This window comes from Gouania willdenowi, chromosome 3 (assembly GCF_900634775.1).
Source record: "Gouania willdenowi chromosome 3, fGouWil2.1, whole genome shotgun sequence".
In the NCBI taxonomy this organism is placed as follows: domain Eukaryota; kingdom Metazoa; phylum Chordata; class Actinopteri; order Blenniiformes; family Gobiesocidae; genus Gouania; species Gouania willdenowi.
Genome location: NC_041046.1, coordinates 45,763,553 through 45,784,114, shown reverse-complemented (window position 1 = coordinate 45,784,114; position 20,562 = coordinate 45,763,553). Strand labels below are relative to the sequence as shown.

The 20,562-nt window shown below is 42.4% G+C and overlaps 2 protein-coding genes across 3 annotated transcripts in view; one reads left to right on the top strand and one right to left on the bottom strand.

Moving 5' to 3' along the window:
- LOC114461194 (EMILIN-1-like) overlaps positions 1-20,562 on the bottom strand; it is a 33,432-nt gene that overhangs the window by 11,660 nt on the left and 1,210 nt on the right. Inside the window, exons 4-13 of one of the 2 annotated variants that reach the window (XM_028443098.1) lie at positions 20,463-20,562; positions 18,322-18,963; positions 17,915-18,242; positions 17,201-17,407; positions 16,867-17,124; positions 16,656-16,808; positions 16,382-16,444; positions 16,260-16,277; positions 16,053-16,187; positions 5,840-6,176 (exon numbers count right to left, since the gene is read on the bottom strand). The exon at positions 20,463-20,562 is cut by the window's right edge and continues 94 nt beyond it. In XM_028443098.1, coding sequence (XP_028298899.1) covers positions 5,854-6,176; positions 16,053-16,187; positions 16,260-16,277; positions 16,382-16,444; positions 16,656-16,808; positions 16,867-17,124; positions 17,201-17,407; positions 17,915-18,242; positions 18,322-18,963; positions 20,463-20,562 — 2,227 coding nt within the window. In that variant the 3' untranslated portion in view covers positions 5,840-5,853. Of the gene's footprint in view, positions 1-4,410; positions 6,177-16,052; positions 16,188-16,259; positions 16,278-16,381; positions 16,445-16,655; positions 16,809-16,866; positions 17,125-17,200; positions 17,408-17,914; positions 18,243-18,321; positions 18,964-20,462 lie in introns of those variants that run through there. The other variant, XM_028443097.1, reaches the window with a different exon arrangement.
- Positions 2,933-4,421, top strand: LOC114461196 (chymotrypsin B). Its single transcript, XM_028443100.1, has 7 exons — positions 2,933-2,985; positions 3,059-3,162; positions 3,254-3,333; positions 3,557-3,638; positions 3,698-3,878; positions 3,950-4,083; positions 4,182-4,421. Exons 1-7 carry the CDS (start codon positions 2,934-2,936, stop codon positions 4,341-4,343), a joined length of 795 nt encoding a protein of 264 aa, XP_028298901.1. The 5' UTR covers position 2,933; the 3' UTR covers positions 4,344-4,421.

The following is a 20,562-nucleotide window of genomic DNA, read 5'->3' as shown; positions in this document are numbered from 1 at the left end:
TCCAACCAGTGGCAGAAATACATATATGTTATATTATATGTATATACATTTCCAACACATAACAACTCACAGGACCTGAAGTGGACCTCCCACATAGACACAACCAGGAAAAAGGCACAGCAGAGGAAGTACTTCGTGTATCATCTGAGGAAGTTTAACCTGCCCCAGGAGCTACTGATCATGTTCTACACCTCCATCATTCAGTCTGTTCTGTGCACCTCCATCACTGTCTGGTTTAGATCTACAACCAAACTAGACAAACACAGACTACAACGGATAATTAGGACTGTAGAAAAGATCATTGGTGTTGATCTGCCCTCCATCCAAGACTTATACCTGTCCAGGGTCAGGAAATGGGCAGGTAGCATCACTGCAGACCCCTCCCACCCTGCACACAATCTGTTTAAACTCCTCCCCTCCAGCAGATGCTACAGATCACTGTACGCCATAAAAACAGTTTGTTTCCCCAGGCTGTCACTGTGATCAACTCTAAACAGTCATAGTTTCAGACCTGGTTCTGTTTCTGTGAAATAACCTGGAACTAACATAACAACCCTGGATCAACCTGTCACTGAGAATGTTCATGTACATAATATTTTCATTTATATGTTCACCTGCACCACTGCACTATTATCTTATTATTATATTGTATTATTATTTTTATTTTTATTTATTTTTAATTATTATTATTATTATTATTATCTTATTATTTTATTTAGTTCTGCACATATTAGTCTAAATACTGTTTATAGTTATGTTTATTTTTTATTTTTTTTTCTAGTTGATTGTTATTATTTAATGTTTACACTATTAGAGAGAGCACAGTTCACCAAGTCAAATTCCTCGTGTGTATAACACACATTACTTGGTCAATAAAGTTGTTTCTGATTCTGATTCTGATTGAAAACAAGACCAACCCGTGTGGCTTCTTGTCAGAAACGTGGTGTCACATGACACAAAAGAAGCTGCAGGTCGGCCTAGCTGGTGGTTTCAGAAACACTGTGAAGAACACACAAAGTTCATGCATCACATGATTAAAGAGGCTCATCCTCCAGACACTGATGTAACTGATTCACACTTCAACAGAACTGTGGTTCCATCCTGGGGTTCTGGACCAGCTGAGCTACATCCCCATGCTCAGTGTGGTTCATTACCAAAGTTAATTCATGGACCAGGTGAGACTCAGGTCATTATGTGGAATCAGAAACCAGACTTTGACACATTATGTGCAGTGAGAACAGAGTCTCAGTGTGTCAAAGACACTACGATGAGTGAGAGACCATCTCTATATACATATATATATATATATATATATATATATATATATATATATATATATATATATATATATATAGAACCCAAACACCAGAACCCAAACACCAGAACCCAAACAACAGAACCCAAACCTAGAACCCAAACACCAGAACCCAAACACTAGAACCCAAACACTAGAACCCACAAAACAGAACCCAAACTTTGGACCCAAACACTAGAACCCAAACACTAAAACTCAAACACTAAAACCGAAACACGAGAACCCAAACACTAGAACCTAAACACCAGAACCCAAACAACAAAACCCAAACCTAGAACCCAAACACCAGAACCCAAACACTAGAACCCAAACACTAGAACCCACAAAACAGAACCCAAACTTTGGACCCAAACACTAGAACCCAAACACTAAAACTCAAACACTAAAACCGAAACACGAGAACCCAAACACTAGAACCTAAACACCAGAACCCAAACAACAAAACCCAAACCTAGAACCCAAACACCAGAACCCAAAGACTAGAACCCAAACTTTGGACCCAAAGACAAGAACCCAAACACTAAAACTCAAACACTAAAACCCAAGCACTAGAACTCAAAAAACAGAACCCAAACTTTGGACCCAAACACTAAAACTCAAACACTAAAACTCAAACACTAAAACCGAAACACTAGAACTCAAACAACAGAACCCAAACAACAGAACCCAAACACTAGAACCCAAACTCTAGAACCCAAACAACAGAACCCAAACACAAGAACCCATAAAACAGAACCCAAACTCTGGACCCAAACACTAGAACCCAAACAACAAAACCCAAACCTAGAACCCAAACACCAGAACCCAAAGACTAGAACCCAAACTTTGGACCCAAAGACAAGAACCCAAACACTAAAACTCAAACACCACAACCCAAACACTAGAACCCAATGACCAGAACCCAAACAACAAAACCCAAACAACAAGACCCAAACAACAAAACCCAAACAACAAAACCCAAACCTAGAACCCAAACACCAGAACCCAAAGACTAGAACCCAAACTTTGGACCCAAACACTAAAACTCAAACACTAAAACTCAAACACTAAAACTCAAACACTAAAACCCAAACACTAGAACCCAAACAACAGAACCCAAACAACAGAACCCAAACAACAGAACCCAAACACTAAAACTCAAACACTAGAACCCAAACGTTAAAACTCAAACACCAGAACCCAAACACAAGAACCCATAAAACAGAACCCAAACTCTGGACCCAAACACTAGAACCCAAACTCTAGAACCCAAACAACAAAACTCAAGCACCACAATCCAAACACTAGAACCCAAACACTAGAACCCAAACACCACAACCCAAACACTAGAACACTAGAACTCAAACACCAAAACACCAAACACTAGGCTAAAGAAACACATGATTACCACCAGTTTGTTATAAACTCAGTTTAGGGCCAACTACTAACATATTGAATTGTTTAGTTAAATGTATACATTATACAGCACGTTGCCAGATGTTTGATCCTCTGGTGAGCGTGGGAACGCTGCAGCTGCTCGCTCTGATAAGTACGTGTGCTGCTCTGTGATTGGCTGAGAGAGGATAAGAGTGTGTATAAAACTACAGGTCGATGAGCTCTCATCATCATCAGCATCACCATGGCCTTCCTGTGGATCATCTCTTGTCTTGCCTTTGTCAGCGCCGCCTATGGTGAGAAACCACATGGTTGCACCGTGGGATCCTTTGATCAGAGATGTTGATCTTTACCTACTTTCACCCACAGGATGTGGCACCCCCGCCATCCCTCCTGAGGTGACTGGATACGCTCGCATTGTCAATGGAGAAGAGGCCGTCCCTCACTCCTGGCCCTGGCAGGTGTCCCTGCAGGTAAGCTCCTCCCTCTTTCTCCTCCTTCTTCTTCTTCACTTCGTAATCTTTTTTTCTTCTTTTTCTGCTGAAACATGACGTTTCCTCTCAGCAATCTAACGGCTTCCACTTCTGTGGAGGATCTCTGATCAACGAGAACTGGGTGGTTACCGCTGCTCACTGCAACGTCAGGTGAGCTCACGGCTGATTAGCTCCAGAGCAGACAGGTGACCCATTCCTGAGCTCTGATTGGTGGAGGTGTTCTGGTTAAGGCCTAGAGAAGGTTCAGTTTGTAGTCACTTTAAAACACGACAAACATCAAAGGAAAAGAATGAACGTTAGAATGAGTGAGTTAGTGGGAACATGTCACACACACACACACACACACACACACACACTGACTGTATGGTTTCAGGACTTACCATCGTGTGATCGCTGGCGAGCACGATAAGGGCTTCGGCTCCAACGAGGACACCCAGGTCCTGAAGCCTGCCAAGGTAAGGCCCCGCCCACAGCCCTTTAGCTCCTCCCACCCTGACCGTGTGTGCGTGTGCAGGTCATCACCCACCCCAAGTGGAACCCCAGGACCATCAACAACGATATTGCCCTCATCAAGCTGGCGTCCCCCGCCCGCCTGGGCACCAACGTGTCCCCCGTCTGTCTCGCCGAGACCTCCGACGTCTTCGCCGCTGGAATGAAATGCGTGACCTCCGGATGGGGCCTGACCCGCTACAATGGTGAGCTGACACATTTCCTCAGTCAAAGACGTGCATGTGCAGTGAGTGAGCGCCCACCCTGCTCTCCACAGCTCCCAGCACTCCCAACAAGCTCCAGCAGGCGGCGCTGCCCCTGCTGTCCAACGAGCAGTGCAAGAGACACTGGGGCAGCAACATCTCTGACGTCATGATCTGTGCCGGAGGAGCCGGAGCCACGTCCTGCATGGTGAGCCAGGCACACACACACACACACACACACACACACACACGCACACACACAGTCCTGCTAACCCCCCCCCCCCCCCCACACACACACACACACAGGGAGACTCTGGTGGTCCTCTGGTCTGTGAGAAGGACAATGCCTGGACTCTAGTGGGAATCGTGTCCTGGGGAAGCAGCCGCTGCTCCACCTCCACCCCTGCAGTGTACGCCCGCGTCACGGAGCTCAGGGCCTGGGTGGACCAGACTCTCGCTGCCAACTGAACGATCTCTGGGAAAACCACAGACCTGGTTCAGAGCACGATGATGATGCTGAATGACAATAAACATATTTGAAATGAGCTTCAGTTTGACTTGGACTTTATTTATGATGAGCAAATGCAAATATGAACGCATGAAGCAGCTCCAATAGTCACTCTATGTGAACACGTGAATATGACTGACCTCCAATAATGGTTCAACACTCACTACATCTAAGCTGTGACTTTCCAGGGTAGTAATAATAATGATAATAATAATAATAACAACACCCAACTTCAACACCAGAACCCAATTACTAGAACCCAAACATCAGGCTACAGAACCCAACACAGTGTCAGGGCGGGGTTTTATTTTGGAGGGCAGACAGGAACTCTGGGCCTCCCTTCCAGCAGCTTTCTCCTGATTGGCCACCAGCTGCAAATAATTAACTATGTGGATAAATAGGGAAGCTGTGCTGCAGTTCAGTGCTGTGACATTTTTGTTTCGTTCTACTACGTTATCACCTGTGACCTGGGCTCAGTTTCATGCCTGTAATTCCTGGATCTACAAGTGTTGTTGCTTTAGGAGATTTTTCTTGTTTACCCTTGCTCCGTTTTCTTGGTTTGGCCTTTTTGTGTATTTGGACACGTCTAGGTAGAATCCCTGCTTGCCTGAACATGTTTAAGAGAACGATAAATATTGGTATAATGTACCTGAGCTCTGCCTCTGTCCCTGCATCAGGGTCTGCACCTACACCTGCATGTGACACACAGGGTCACATTGTAATGACGATGATTAACAGACACACATGATTACCACCAGTTTGTTATAAACTCAGTTTAGTGCCAACTACTGACATATTAAATTATACATCATACAGCTTATCTGCTTCAGCAGACTGAACAACACAAGAGGCAATATATATAATACATGTAATATATGTCAGTCGTTCAATGCTGAGAACTGTAACATTTATATATAATATTATAGTATTATGTTTTAGTGTAAAATAATCATGAGTAAAGTCATTGTATTAATATTAAACAATCCTTTACTGCATTTAAGGAAAAAAATGTCCGCCCTGTGACTTTTTGACCTTGGTTGACCTCAGGAGTAGTTTAATATGTTGTGTTAACACATATTGGAACAAAAATAATTCAAATTGGTTGATAATTGACCAAGATATGGAAAGTCACCCTTGTCCATAAAATGATTCTACATAACATCTGATACACAGTGTAAGACTACATACTACCTGGGGTGTTCTAGTCTTGTCAACCAACCTGGCAACTCACACCTTAGATGTAGTGAGTGTTGAACCAAAATCAAATCTGGGTCCATCCTCCTCAATGATTAGATGATCATCATCACTGAGCTGTTCACTGATTGGTCACTCCTATAGAAATACTAACACATGACTTCATCTGCTAATGCTTCTTGCCTTACTTGCCAACTGCTGTAAAACAACACAGAAGAAGATCCTCCGACACACACACATACAGTACACACACAGAGGTCAGTCCCAGGTTAAAGGTCAGGTGAGCTCGTAGAGCAGCACTCCATTGAAGGTGGTGAGCGGTTCCACAGAATGGGCCAGGTTTCCCGTCACCAGGTCGATACAGACAGTCTCTCCACTCTGCAGAGGCAGAACCAGGCTGAAGACGGCCAGGGAGGCAGGGCTTCCTCTGGCCTCGCCCATCGGGTCATTCTCCAAACCCTCGGGCTGGTAACCTCCAGAGTCCACGCGGGCCATCCCGTAGTTGGACTTGGACAGGACGGCTTCGATCTTCTGGTGCTGGTGACCCGTCAGCACGGCGCTAAAGAAGTAGTGACCGTCCACTGGAGCCGTGAAGATGCCTGGAGACACAGACACACCTCAAGACATGGTCTACTAGATCAGAGGTCCCCTATCCCCAGACCGTGGACCGTTACCGGTCCGTGGGTCAATTGGTACCAGGTCGCACAGAAAGAATACATAATTTACATTATTTAAGTTGAATTTATTATCTGAGCCTGAACAATGTTTTATTTTGGAAAATTACCAGATTCTCTCTGCTACATCTGTCTATCCCTCACTCTTGACGCATGTCAAGGTGCCTGCCTCTGTCACCAGCCGGAGCATTCCGTTTAAGCTCATCTTAATTACCACTGAAGAGAAACCTCCAAGATAGCAAAATTAACAAAAAACAAGAGTCTTTGTGCAGGGTAAAAGAGCCAGTCAGGAGATGGAAGAAGAGCCTACGATTTCAAAGATAAAGAAAGTTGCATTTAACAGACAATACTTGGAGTCCTCCTTGAAATATAGATTTATTGCAACAGGGAGTTCCCACGCACCAAGCTCGCTCTGCATAATATACCGGCTCTCTAATGAGGCAATGCAGCTTTCAAAAATGTTTTGCCACTTGGAGACCAAGCATTCTGCATTAAAAAAGCCTTTGGAGTATTTTGAACAAAAAAAAAAAGTATGAACAAGACAGACAGAAGCAATGTTGAGTTGTATTTTTCATGCACGATATATTGGTTTTTGTGGCATATTAGACTAATACCAAAATCCAGAATTGTGACAACCTCAGGCATTTTTGAGACAAAGTTGGCAACCAGTCTTATTTTGTCAATTTGGGAGTGCTGAATTCAAATCTGCCACTTGCCAAACTCTATCTGACCTCTGGTGACCTCTAGAGGTCATCGAACTTTAGGGCTGTAATGCTGCGTCACAAAATGTCCGTACGTCCAGATTACATACAAAGTCAATGGATAGATGCGTCCCAGATGCAAAATCTTTCCAGTGCGGCGGTGCGGTCCGATTCCCACACCAGTTTTACGCACATCCGCACATTTGCAAAAGTTGAAAATATTGAACTCCTGCGACTGTTTCGCATGACAAAAGCCATTCAGTCTTTGTTGAAGATGACGTCACGTCAACACGGACACCAGTCAGTTCACCCATTCAACCATAGAGTAGAAGCTGTGTGTGACCACCAGGAGCTGTAGGACACGCCCTTTATTACCTGGACCGGACTAGGAAGGATTTGGTGTGGAGGAGAATCAGTGAGGAGGTGGTAGTAGCAGGTAAAAGTTCTCTCTGTAGTTTTCATCTTCGAAAGTCGGCACTAAGCTAGGATAGCATTAGCCGCTCATCACCAGTGTTGGGAACGTTACTTTAAAAAAGTATTTAGTTATAATTACTCACTACTTCTTCAAAAAAGTAACTGCGTTAGTAACTAAATTACTCTATAATAAAACTAAGTCATTACCAAGGAAAGTAACTATTTGCGTTACTATTAAAAAAAAAAGTTGCTATATGTCAAAGAATTCACATTTTTTAGATGTGTGTGTCGTTGTGAGGTGCTTCATTAAATATGAGTTGTTTACAACAAATGTGGACAAAGTCTTCACTCCTGGATATAATGAACACTTCACATGTACGTTCTTGTCTTTGACCATAATTAATATAAAGTAGTGTTTGTATCGTCACCTTAAAAATGACAACTTTTCATCAGATTGTTCCACGCTCACCATCTCTGCTGATTCATCACATCTGCTGTGTGTGTGTGTGTGTGTGTGTGTGTGTGTGTGTGTGTGTGTGCGTGTGTGTGTGTGTGTGTGCGTGTGTCTGTGTGTGTGTGTGTGTGCGGCACATGTGTAAAAACACAGTTCTGATTGTCTACCATAAAACATGACTCCTCGTTAGCCAATCATAATCTCTCACCTTGTTTTTAACCCGCCTCCTCACTACAGCTGTGTATGAATCCAGGGATGTTTTCAGATAATTTATTAAATCAATACATGTAACGCACCACATTTAACGTTCAGTAACGTTAACAATGTTTTAACGGCATAAAAAGTAATTAGTTAGATTACCCCGTTACTGAAAAAAAAGCTGTTATTTTAAATGCTGTTATTTTAAACACTGTTATTTTAAACACTGTTATTTTAAATGCTGTTATTCCAAACACTGGTAATCACACTGGCTTTTTTCACAGGTGGTTTATGTTTATGAGAGGAGAAAAATGAGTGCAGCTCCTGGCCTCAGCAGGCAGTGAAACTCATCGAGTTGGATGTTTGCTTCAGACGTGCGTATGAAGCGAATAGGGACATTTTTTGATCCTGTGAACCCTGCGGTACGTTTTGTGCTGCAGATGCTTCCGGTGCCGCAGAAGACGCATTCGGTGTGAACGCAGCATAAGCGTCCCAGCTGAACCCAGTTTCTCAGCATCATAAGCAATAAAATGATGAAGTAAGTTAACAAATGGCCTTGTTTGGGCCTTCACCACCTGGACTATAGTAGGAGATTTTAATATCCATGTGGACAAAGATAGTGATAGCCTGAGCTCAGCCTTTATGTCCCTAATAGACTCAGTTGGCTTTTTTCAAACTATTAATGAAGCTACTCATCGTTTAAATCATACTCTTGATCTTGTTCTAACATATGGCCTTGATATTAATGAACTAAAAGTCTACCCTGAAAATCCTCTGCTATCAGATCACTTTTTAATATCTTTTAACATTATCCTAGAGGATCTCGCACTGTGCAAAAAAACTATTAAACGTCAGAGGAAAGCTCCGTGGTTTAGCTCTGAAACTCACACACTCAAACAGACAACCCGTAAATTAGAGAGAATGTGGCGCTCCAATAAAACAGAGGAGTCACGAATACTTTGGCAAGAAAGCCATAGTAAATACATGACAGCCTTACGACATAGTCGATCTACATACTACTCCTCACTAATTGAAGAAAATAAAAATAATCCGAGGTACCTTTTCAGCACTGTAGCCAGGCTAACACAAAGTCAGAGCTCTATTGAGCCCATGATTCCTCTAGCCCTCAGCTGTGAGGACTTTATGACATTTTTTAACCATAAAATTCACAAGATTAGAGATAAAATTAGCCACTCCCTGCCTTCACCTGGGCCTGCTGTACCATTAAATGTAAATAGGCCTAACCTAAACTGTTTCACACATATAGGACTTCAGGAACTTAACTCTATTATTTCATCCTCCAAACCATCGACCTGCCTTTCAGATCCGATCCCAACTAAGCTGTTTAAAGAAGTTGTTCCCCTAGTCTGCCCATCTTTGTTGGAGACAATAAATATATCCCTATCAATAGGCTACGTGCCACAGTCCTTTAAAGTAGCTGTAATCAAACCCCTTCTCAAAAAACCTACTCTTGATTCCAGCACTTTAGCAAACTACAGGCCTATATCTAATCTTCCTTTTATTTCAAAGATTTTTGAGAAAGTTGTGGCAGCTCAGCTCTGTGAATTTCTTCAAAACAACAGCCTGTTCGAGGACTTCCAGTCAGGTTTTAGAGCTCAACACAGCACAGAGACTGCTTTAGTTAAAGTAACTAATGATCTACTCTGGGCTTCAGATGAAGGACGACTCTCAGTGCTGGTTTTATTAGATCTTAGTGCAGCTTTTGACACTATAGATCACTATATTCTACTAGAGAGATTAGAGGAATTACTTGGAATCACAGGGACTGCCCTAAACTGGTTTAAGTCCTACCTATCTGATAGGTACCAGTTTGTACACGTGAATAATAAGTCTTCTGTGTACACTAAAGTAAGCTACGGGGTTCCTCAGGGCTCTGTGCTAGGTCCAATCCTCTTCTGTATCTATATGATCCCCCTTGGTAATGTTATGAGAAAATACTCTGTTAACTTCCACTGCTATGCTGATGATACCCAACTGTATGTATCAATGAAGCCAGGTGAGACAAATCAGCTATCTAAACTTGAGGCCTGTCTAAAGGACATTAGGGCCTGGATGGACCAAAATTTTCTTCTTCTCAACTCAGACAAGACTGAGGTCATTGTACTGGGCCCACGACACCTTAGAGAAACCTATGCTAGCCTAACTGCCCTAGATGGCATTACTCTGGCACAAAGCACAACTGTTAGAAACCTTGGGGTTCTATTTGATCAGGATTTATCCTTCAACTCTCACATAAAACAAACTTCAAGAACTGCCTTCTTTCATCTCCGTAACATTGCTAAAATCAGATCTATCCTGTCTCAGGGCGACGCCGAAAAACTAGTCCATGCTTTTGTTACCTCTAGACTGGATTATTGTAATTCTCTTTTAGCAGGCTGCCCGAGCAAGTCGCTTAAGACACTTCAGCTGGTTCAAAATGCTGCAGCACGTGTACTGACTAAAACTAGGAGAAGAGATCACATTACTCCTGTATTAGCCTCTCTGCATTGGCTTCCCATAAAATATAGAATAGAATTCAAGATTCTTCTTCTCACTTATAAAGCCCTAAATGGACAGGCACCAGTCTATCTCAAGGAGCTTGTAGTGCCATACAATCCCCCCAGAACACTACGCTCTCAAAATGCTGGACTACTCGTTGTTCCATTCATCTCTAAAAGTAGTATAGGAGGAAGAGCTTTCAGTTATCAGGCCCCACTTCTCTGGAACCATCTACCAACCACGGTTCGGGGGGCAGACACCCTCTCTACCTTTAAGGTTAGGCTCAAAACATTCCTCTTTGATAAAGCTTTTAGTTAGGAACCAGCTCATAGCTCATAGTTAAGATGCAATAGGCATAGACTGCCGGGGGGGGGGTCTGGCATGCTCGGTTGGAGAGAGGTTGGAGAGGGCATTAAGAGAGAGGTCATTTAGGTTAGAGAGGGACCGGAGAGGGTCCCATTCCTCTTTCAAACACTCCCTCTATGTCTGCTTCTTCCCTTGTGTGTTTGCTCCTGTTCTCCTTCTGGCTTTTGTCTTGCAGGTCCGTGGGATCCTCAGTGTGGAGTTACAGAGTCTCAACAACTCTGTCTCCACCCTTTCCTCTGCACACACCCAACACAGCATAACGTGGATGGCTGTTCATCATAGGAATGGGATCCACACAAGGTTCCTGCTGCTTAACAGAAGGTTTTCCTTGCCGCCATGATGAATTCATGTTGGGTGTGGGATACATATGTATGTGTATATACGTATATATGCATATGTGTGTATCCATAAAATGAAGAGTCCGTCCTTAAGACTGCTCTACTGTAAAGTGTCTAGAGATACCATTGGTTATGATTTGGCGCTATACAAATAAAGATTGATTGATTGATTGATTGATTGACTACAGCTAACCGAGCCTTCACCACCTGGACTACGGCTAACCGGGCCTTCACCACCTGGACTACAGCTAACCGGGCAAAAATTACAAAAAAAGGTTCGAAATCCGATTCTCAAAAAATATCGGACATCTAAGATTTTTCACACACTTAATCAGGCAAAGACAATCTGGGATCCGCAAGCCAAACCAAAAGTCTTATTAGGCGGACACTTGAATATACGGAGTGTCACCTAAACATGAAGAGCTTCAACATCTGCTCTGCAACTCAAACATTGACTTCATGGGGCTTTCTGAAACCTGGCTATCACCCAAATCTCCAGACTCAGTGGTAACTATGCTGGAATATAATGTCTACAGGAATGATAGGGAACATGGGAGGGGTGGAGGTGTTCTACTCTATGTTAAAAGTGCTCTAAAATGTAGACGATAAATTGGCCAAAAGAAATCCATCTCACTCTCACCTGCAATGTCTTTCATCATAATTTGTCTATATCGTAAACCATCTGCTAAAGTGGATTTCTATGACAAATTAAAACTTCTTCTTAATCATTGTGATTTAAATAAAGAAATTATAATTATTGGAGATTTTAATGTAAACTGGAATGATAAGAAAGTTCAAAAGAACCTGAAACCAGTCACTGAACATTTTAATCTTAACCAGTTAATAGAACAACCTACTCAAATATCTTCACATTCAAAAACATTGATAGACTTGCTTTTTGTAAATAAACCTGGAAGAATTATCAAAACTTTTACTTTGTGACTGGGTTGTCTGACCACAATGCCATCTTCTTCTCAAGAAAACTTTCAAAAAAACGTTTTAAAGATTCATAGAGGCCAAATATAAAAGACTCACCGAAAACTATAATTCCCAAAAGATTACAACCAAATCTTGTGGCAGCCTTGCAATGTTTGTCCGATTGGAACGAAATTACTCAAAGTGAAGATGTTGAAAATAGCAGCTATTCTATTTCACAAGAAAATGAATGAAGTAATGTTAAACTTTACCAAAAAAGAAAACCATGACAAAAGAAAGAGAAATCTATTATTATGGATAAATGACAAATGCAAGAAATTGATGAGAGACAGAGATAAGCAATTAAAAAAAAAATATCAAATCCCGTCTCATCACAGATAAGTATACATTTACCTCACTGAGAAATAACGTCACTCAACAAAGGCAAAAGGTCAAAGCAACATTCTTTATGAATATTATGTCTGAAGCAAATGGAAATCCCAAGAAGATCTGGCAAAATCTAAATAAATTAATTGGGAAGGATGAAAAAGCAAAACAACAAGAAATTGAGCTAAAAATAAACAATATTACTGTGTCTGATCCAGATCTACTGACAAATGAATTTAATAACTATTTTGTCAACTCTGTTAGGGAAATAAGTCAGTTATTTCCATCTCCTGATTTAAAAAAAGGTCCATTGAGCTCACGCAGCCTGTCTTTAGTTTACGTGAAATAACAGGGATAGAAATATCCAAAATTATTGGTTCACTAAAAAATTCAAAAGCCAAAGACATTCATGGACTGGACACTCATCTTCTAAATTCTTTTATTGCACCAATAACACACATGGTTCATTTATCACTTAAACAGAGAGTTGTTCCATCGTCATGGAAACTGGCCACAGTCACCCCAATCTTTAAATCTGGTGACAGAACGAATATATCCAATTATCTGTATACTTCCAGTTGTTTCCAAGGTTGTTGAGAGATGGGTAGCAAATATTATAAATGAACATTTATACAGTAGTCCCTCTGGCTTACATGCCATGCAATTTTAGAGCAAACCATTCCACTGAATCAGCAAACAGCTTTTTTATAGAAAATGTAAAAAGTAAATTAGATATACAGTAAACCCCTGTGTTGGTGCAGTGTTCCTTGATCTTAAAAAGGCATTCGACACTGTCAGCCATGAAATTTTGCTGACAAAATTAACAGACTTCAACTTCTCACCAGAGGCAATTCAATGGATTAAATCATATTTAGCTTCAAGAAAACAATGTATACATATTGACAGTGTAAAGTCATCGATCCTGGATGTCTCAGTCGGTGTGCCGCAAGGATCAATACTTGGTCCACTATTATTCTCACTGTACATAAATGACCTTCCCAAAACATGTAATAATGTGAATTTTCAAATGTATGCAGATGACGCTGTAATTTATACCCATGCAAGGAGCCCTAAAGAGGCAGCTTTCATTGTGACCTCAGCCATGGAACAAGTAAATGACTGACTATTTAAATCATGCTTGCTTCTAAATTCTAAAAAAACGGTCTGTATGATGTTCTCCAAGCAGTCAAAAGTGATGAAAAGTTCCGGAGTGTTCTTGAGAGAAGAACTACAACTCATCACAGAATTCAAGTATCTCGGTCTGACACTTGACTCCACTCTATCTTTCAAAAATCATATAAAAAAAACTTGTCAATACTGTTAAATTTCACCTTAAAAATTTGAACAAATCAGACCCTTTTTAACACTTAGTGCAGCTAGAATGTTTCTCCATTCAATGATTTTATCACATATTGAATATTGCATCACAAGTTGGTCTCACCACTGATACCAATTTGAAAATAATTGAATCTTTGTATAAAAAATCTCTTAAAGTTTTTGATCAAAAACCTAATTCATTTCATGTATGCAATATTTTAAACAAGTACAATCTTCTAAATTTTGAACATTTTATCAACTTTAAGTATGTATGCTTCATTTACAAAGCGCTACATGGACTAGCCCCACCTCCTGTGTCTGCCTTTTTCAAACCTAAGACTTCAAGTGGTCTGAGAACGAGGGCCTCCTCCAGAGGAGACTGTGAGGTCCCCTTCAGAAGAACTACCCATGGACAGAACTCTCTCTCTGTGAGGGCCACTAACATCTGGAACAGTCTCCCTCTGCACATACGGGAGAGTCCGACACTGGTCAGCTTTAAAACCCAAATCAAACTACGGCTGAAAAGAAACCAGTCATGTGACCACTAGACTCTGAACATTTCCCTGTGCTGCCTGTATTGTATTGTGTTATGTTGTATTGTATTGTATTGTATTGTATTCTATAGTATGTTGTCATTTCTTATGTATTTGCCTGCCTAGGGACTAGGGAGCTTTGTAGCTATAATCCGGCATATTTACATTTGTTTTAAACTGATGTTCATTAATGTGCAATGTCCCTATCAAATAAATAAATAAAAAAATATTGGGGTGCTGAATTCACTTTTATCATTTGCAAAACCACATATGACCTCTGAAGACCTCGAGGTCATTAAACTTTTCACTTTTTTTTTAATAATTTTATTTTACTGTCCCAATAAACAGACAAAAAAAAACTAAAAGACAGGACCAAACAAGACAAAACAAAACATTAACTACCATGTGCATTTCACATTTTTTCCCAAAATGGCCACCATGAGAATGGCTAGGCTATGATAGTTTGCTTAGTCTGCAGCTTGTATTTTTTGCAGATGCAGTTCTTCCTTTTACACTGTGTGGTGCAATGGTATGTAACAAGATTGATAACATTCTGAGGCACAGAAGGAAGGGAAGTGAGAACCGACAAAAGAGCATCTTTCTCAATCCACCAAAGCATAGTCATAGTTTCCGGTAGAGGCAGTTCAGGTCTTTGTTGATCTGCTTGGAGCCACACAGCTGCTTGGTCGTGTGCTCTCTTCATATGGAATGATAAGGCATCATAGCTTGGGGGAAATATCTCCAAAGGAACAGCCTGAGCAAATAGAGAGGCCCTGGCACTGTTTGATGACGTTCATGAACCAGCTTTGAAAACCTTCCACATCAGCACAGGTTGTACCGCTTAGGTCACCTCTGCCAAGTTCTTCCAGAAGACTGTGGTGCTCCATGAAAACTTTGAAACATGATTTTTTTTGAGCGTCCTGCAAAGAAAAAAGTAGTATCGCATCCTGTGATAGCATGAAAGGCTAACAGGGTACCGAGCAGAGCATCTCCAAGCTTTGCAGAAACTGCGAAAATCGGGATCATTTTCTGCTTCTTTGATGTGCCTGTTTTCCTCCATACTTTATCACAGTTGATGCGGTGAAAAGAAGGATTTGAATTCAGCAACCCAAAATTAATAAAAACAAGGCCATCTGTAAACTTCATTTTATTGCATTTCATTGCTTATGAAGCTGAGAAACTGGGTTCAGCCCCAAAGTTCAATGACCTCTAGAGGTCACTAGAGGTCAGATAGAGTTCGCCATGAGGCAGATTTGAATTCAGCACACCCAAAATAAGACTGGTTAACAACTTTGTCTCAAAAATACCTCCTCTCACATAATCTACAATTAGTGCTAAGCTACTGTCTACAGTTAGCGCTAGCCTACTGTTTTTCTTACAAACAAAGTTCTCCATGATTTGGTCACATGGTTTGTTGAATAGACGAGTAGATTTCACACATTACATTTAAAACATATGATTAAGGCTGCAATAAAAAATCAATAAAATAAGAGTGTTTGTGTTTGCGCTTGCGTGAGAGACACTTATTTCAGTTAATCAGGTCCACTATGAGTTTATATCTTAGTCACTATCACATAAACACTGCAGAGGACACGTTGAGGAACAGATCATGTCTCTAACTCAGAGGCTGGAGCAGCTCTGGGTTTAAAACCCAAAATGTTACCAATCCAGCGCTGTACCTGTCTCTGGGTCGTAGAATTCTCCCTCGTTGACAAAGACCTTGTCAAATACGATGGTTCCCACTTGGTCTTTGGGGACAGTGAGAGCAGCTGAGAAGGACAGTCTGGGAACTTGAAGGTCGGCTCCAGGAGAACCTGCAGAGCCACAGAGACCACCTCAAGGACCATAAAAAAGTGTGAGGGACACTGTGTTGGGTTAGAACCTACCTGCTTCACCTTTAGGACCTGAAAGACACAACAGATGTTACAGCGTGTGACGATCACAGGAGATATATTCTTCTCAACATGTTGATCAAATATTCAATTACAGACACAACACACTGTCCTACCAGGAGGACCACGAGGACCCACGTTCCCCTGATGTCCAGGAGGTCCAGAGGGTCCAGGCAGGCCTGTGTGAGGAAACCAACACTGTGATCCAAAGAGAGTCATTACAAAGCAGCTGCTGTGAGTTCCATCAGGTGAGGAAACATCTCAGATCATTTGCTGAATGTGTGTGTGTGTGTGTGTGTGTGTGTGTGTGTGTGTGTGTGTGTGTGTGTGTGTGTGTGTGTGTGTGTGTGTGAGAGCTGACTGGATGTCCTGAGCTGTGGAACATCTTACCGTTACTCTGCAGCTCTCTGAGGACCAGGGTCAGGCTTGAGTTCAGGTTCTTCATGTGGACATGAACATGGTCCTGCTGCTCCTGGAGCAACTCCAACACTCCTCCATGTTGGACCACAGACTGGTTAAGACCGGTCACACGGCGCTCCAGCCCTGAGGAGCAATAGAGGTCAGTGATTGGTTCTAACAGGTCACATGAGCACAAACCCACCGTGTCTGAAGGTGTTAAAGGATTCTGAGACTCCAACAAGTCTCCCAGTGACTCTCTCTAAGTGGGACATTCTCTTCTCCAGTCCTTCTGAGGTCCTGACACACTCTCCCAGTTCTTCCAGCACCATACCCTCAAACCGCCGTAGCTCCGCCTCCTTGCGCTCCGTGCGCTCCGCTTGTGCTCGACTCTGCTCTCTCTGCTCCGTTACCTCCTGCTGCAGCTTGTCCAGCTCTGAGATGATCTTATTATTAGTGTTACCTGAGGAGGACGATTGAGATGTGGAGCAGCATCAGCAGCAGGAACACCAGGTCTGTGGGGAGGAGGGGGGGCTCACCAAGGTCGGCCACGACGCTGCCGTGTTTCTGCACTGAGTCATCCAGGAGCTTCACAGAGTCGTTGATGGAGCTGATGGAGAAGAAGACCTCTGAAAGTTCCCCCTGAAGCACCTTCAGCTGCTCCACACTGACAGGAGCCACCACACTGTATCCTTCCAAAGGTTTCTGAGCCTCCAACGCGTGACCAGTACCAGGACCAGCATCACCTGCAGAGAGAGATGGACATTTGAAGGACTATATGTGGACTGTTGCTTAGAGCACCCCCTGTCTGGTGCAGAGAGTAGTCCCTCTCCTCCTGTCTCCTCTCAGGTGTGCCTCGTCTGCTGATTAGTGATGGGTTTGACCTTCTGTTTCTCTGTGGGTGGGGCTCCCTTGTGAGGCGTTCAGGGCACGTCCCAACCGAAGGAGACCCAGAGGAAGACCCAAGACATGCTGGAGAGACTGTCCCTCGGCTGGCCTGGAAACACCTCGGGAATCCCCCAAAAGACCTGGATGAAGTGACCGGACAGAGGGAAGTCTGGGCCTCACTGCTAAGAATGCTGCCCCTATGACCCGGCAAGGAATACGTGGAAGAAGATGAATGGATGGATGGATGACTTTCTCTGTTGTGTTCTTTGTGTACAATCTCTGGGTCTGGGTCCATCAGTCGTTCCTTTCTTATTCCCAGTTTGTGTGTGATTATCTTGGAGGTTCTTGTAACATCAGTGACTCACCTGTGGGTTCTGTACCGTTGGTTCTCCCACACATACACATGCTGACGTGGTTGCTCAAGAGATGGACCTCATCCTGAAGGTGTGAGCAGCTTTTGGTTCTGGACTCTGTGGACTCCACCCTGATGTGGATCCTGTGGATCAAATTCTTCATGTTCTCCAGAGCGTGGATAGAACGGTTCCTGACCTTCTGAAGCTCCTCCTCCAGCTTCACGCACACGTCACAGTGCAGACGGAGTGGCTCCTCCTCCGTCACCTCACCATCAAGATTCTCCCAGTGGTTCCCCCTCAGATCTTTGATCTGCTGCACGTCCTGACTCAGATCCAGAACCTGCAAAGAACAAGCGTTCAGTTTGCCTGAAGAACACACATGTCTTACACCTGTCCGTCTGTCTGTCTGTCTGTCTCACCTTGTCATACAGAGATTCTCCAGACACTGACAGGTCTTTAAGTCGAGTGTAGAAACGCCTGATCTGATCCTCATTGGCCACCAGCCGCCATTCCAGAGCTTTCTCTGTCTGTCCTCCTGTCTGTCCTCCTGTCTGTTCTCCTGTCTGTCCTCCTGTCTGTTCTCCTGTATGTCCTCCTGTCTGTCCTCCTGTCTGTCCTCCTGTCTGTCCTCCTGTCTGTTCTCCACAGCCACAGTCCTTGAGGACAGACAGTGATTCCTGGAGGTGTGTGATGGTCCTGTCCTGCTGGTCCTCTCTGAGTCGTCCAGTCTGAATTTCTCTCTCTAAGTGGTCGATCCTGAAGGCCTGATGTTGGAGACGATCCATGAACACTGTCCTCATGTCTTGCAGCTGTTTGCTGAGGTGTTCCTTCAGGTTCTCCTCTGTCCTCTTCCTGCTCCCCTCTCGGTCCTGGAGGACGACAAGTGTTGCCGATGCTGAGCTGATCTTTTCTTCTGTGTCGGTGATTCGGTTCTTGACCTCGTCGATGGTCTGACAGCACGTCTGAGACCCAAGGATGTCCACAACATTCAGCTGCTTCTCCAGAGATCCAATTCTGTCCCTGTCTTCCTGCTGCTGTCTGCGCACGTCCTCCACCCCGCCCTGAAAACACACGTCACACACACTGATGGTCTGTGATCGTTTGATCAGGTTGTTCACTAAAGTCTGCTGAGGACAGATTGACAGTCCTTATTACTATATTATTATTATATATTATATTATTATCAGACTACAAACACACTGAGGCTTCATCATGTGCTTCATAATGACATATGTTCACATGACTACTGTGACTCACAGCGTGTGTGTTTGTGTGTGTGTGTGTGTGTGTGTGTGTGTGTGTGTGTGTGTGTGTGTGCGTGTGTGTGTGTGTGTGTGAGTGTGTGTGTGTGTGTGTATGTTAGGAATGTGAGTGTGTGTATGTATGTTAGGAATGTGCGATATTTTATTGCACATTCTTACCGGCAAGAATATATCATCCCACGGTATAAACGATAAAATTCTAATGTCGGAAATTAATGAGGGCCATTTGTCCCTGTTTGTTGTCAATTATTATTATTCTCTGGAGCAGAACGTTGTTTACAGAAGCTCTGACGTGCACCGCCATCGCCCTCCTCACACACCACCGTCTGTCTGTGTGTGAGGTGATCGTCATGGCTACCAGAAGCTACTATGCTGTGATACATCATAAACCACTACTTAGTTAAAACCAGATAAACATCAACAAAGTGAACCAATCCTAGTTCCTCCATCAGATCCACCTAAAGTTCTACAAACACGAGATGAACCTGTAGCAACCATTATGAACTGGAAACTCAACTAAAGCTAACTATGCTAAGCTAACCCACCGAAGCACAGACTGGGCTAAGAGCTAATGCTAACCACTCCATATAAGGAACAGACCAAATAAAAAGTTACTTACTGTCATAAAACCACAGATTAGTTTATGTCAGATTTAATACTTACTATGGAAGAATAAAAACTAAACATGTCACACGTTGTGTGAAATAAATATTAGCATAAATACTAATGTCACTATTAATTCATCCCAATTAGTGAAACGCAATATTTTTTAATGATATTTCACGTGTTCACAGACAAAGCTGGTCCCATTTGACTAATGTAACTATTGATATTATTACACATAAATATACTGAATTATTAAATCATCAGCTTGATCTGGTTTAATTATAGGAAATCAGTTATTTATTAACTATAACTTTATGTAACTCAGAAGATAAATGAAACAAGATTCAACAACAGTAAAACACTGATGGAGTTATTTGTGTTTATTAGAAAATAATTTCATTTTAAGTGAGGAAATAAATATATTAAATACACTAATAACACTAATAAAGTGATCCACATGTACTAATGTATTCCATAAACTCTATGAGTCAGCAGATATTGTAGCTTTTTTTTAAATGTGTCTAATGTTGATGTATTAATATTTATTTGTGTTTGTAAGGAACTTTTTTTTTTTTAATATTTTTTTTTTTTTATCGTGATTTTCATCGTTATCGTGATAAATACCATAAATTATCGGGATAATTTTTTTGGTCAATATCGCCCATCCCTAGTGTGTGTGTGTGTGTGTGTACCTGTGTCCTATGGTCCAGCTGGTCCAGTTTGCTGTGGATGTTGTTGATGGTCTGGGTGATGAGGGAAGGGGCGTGGTCTGCAGGGTTCCTGCTCCGCTCT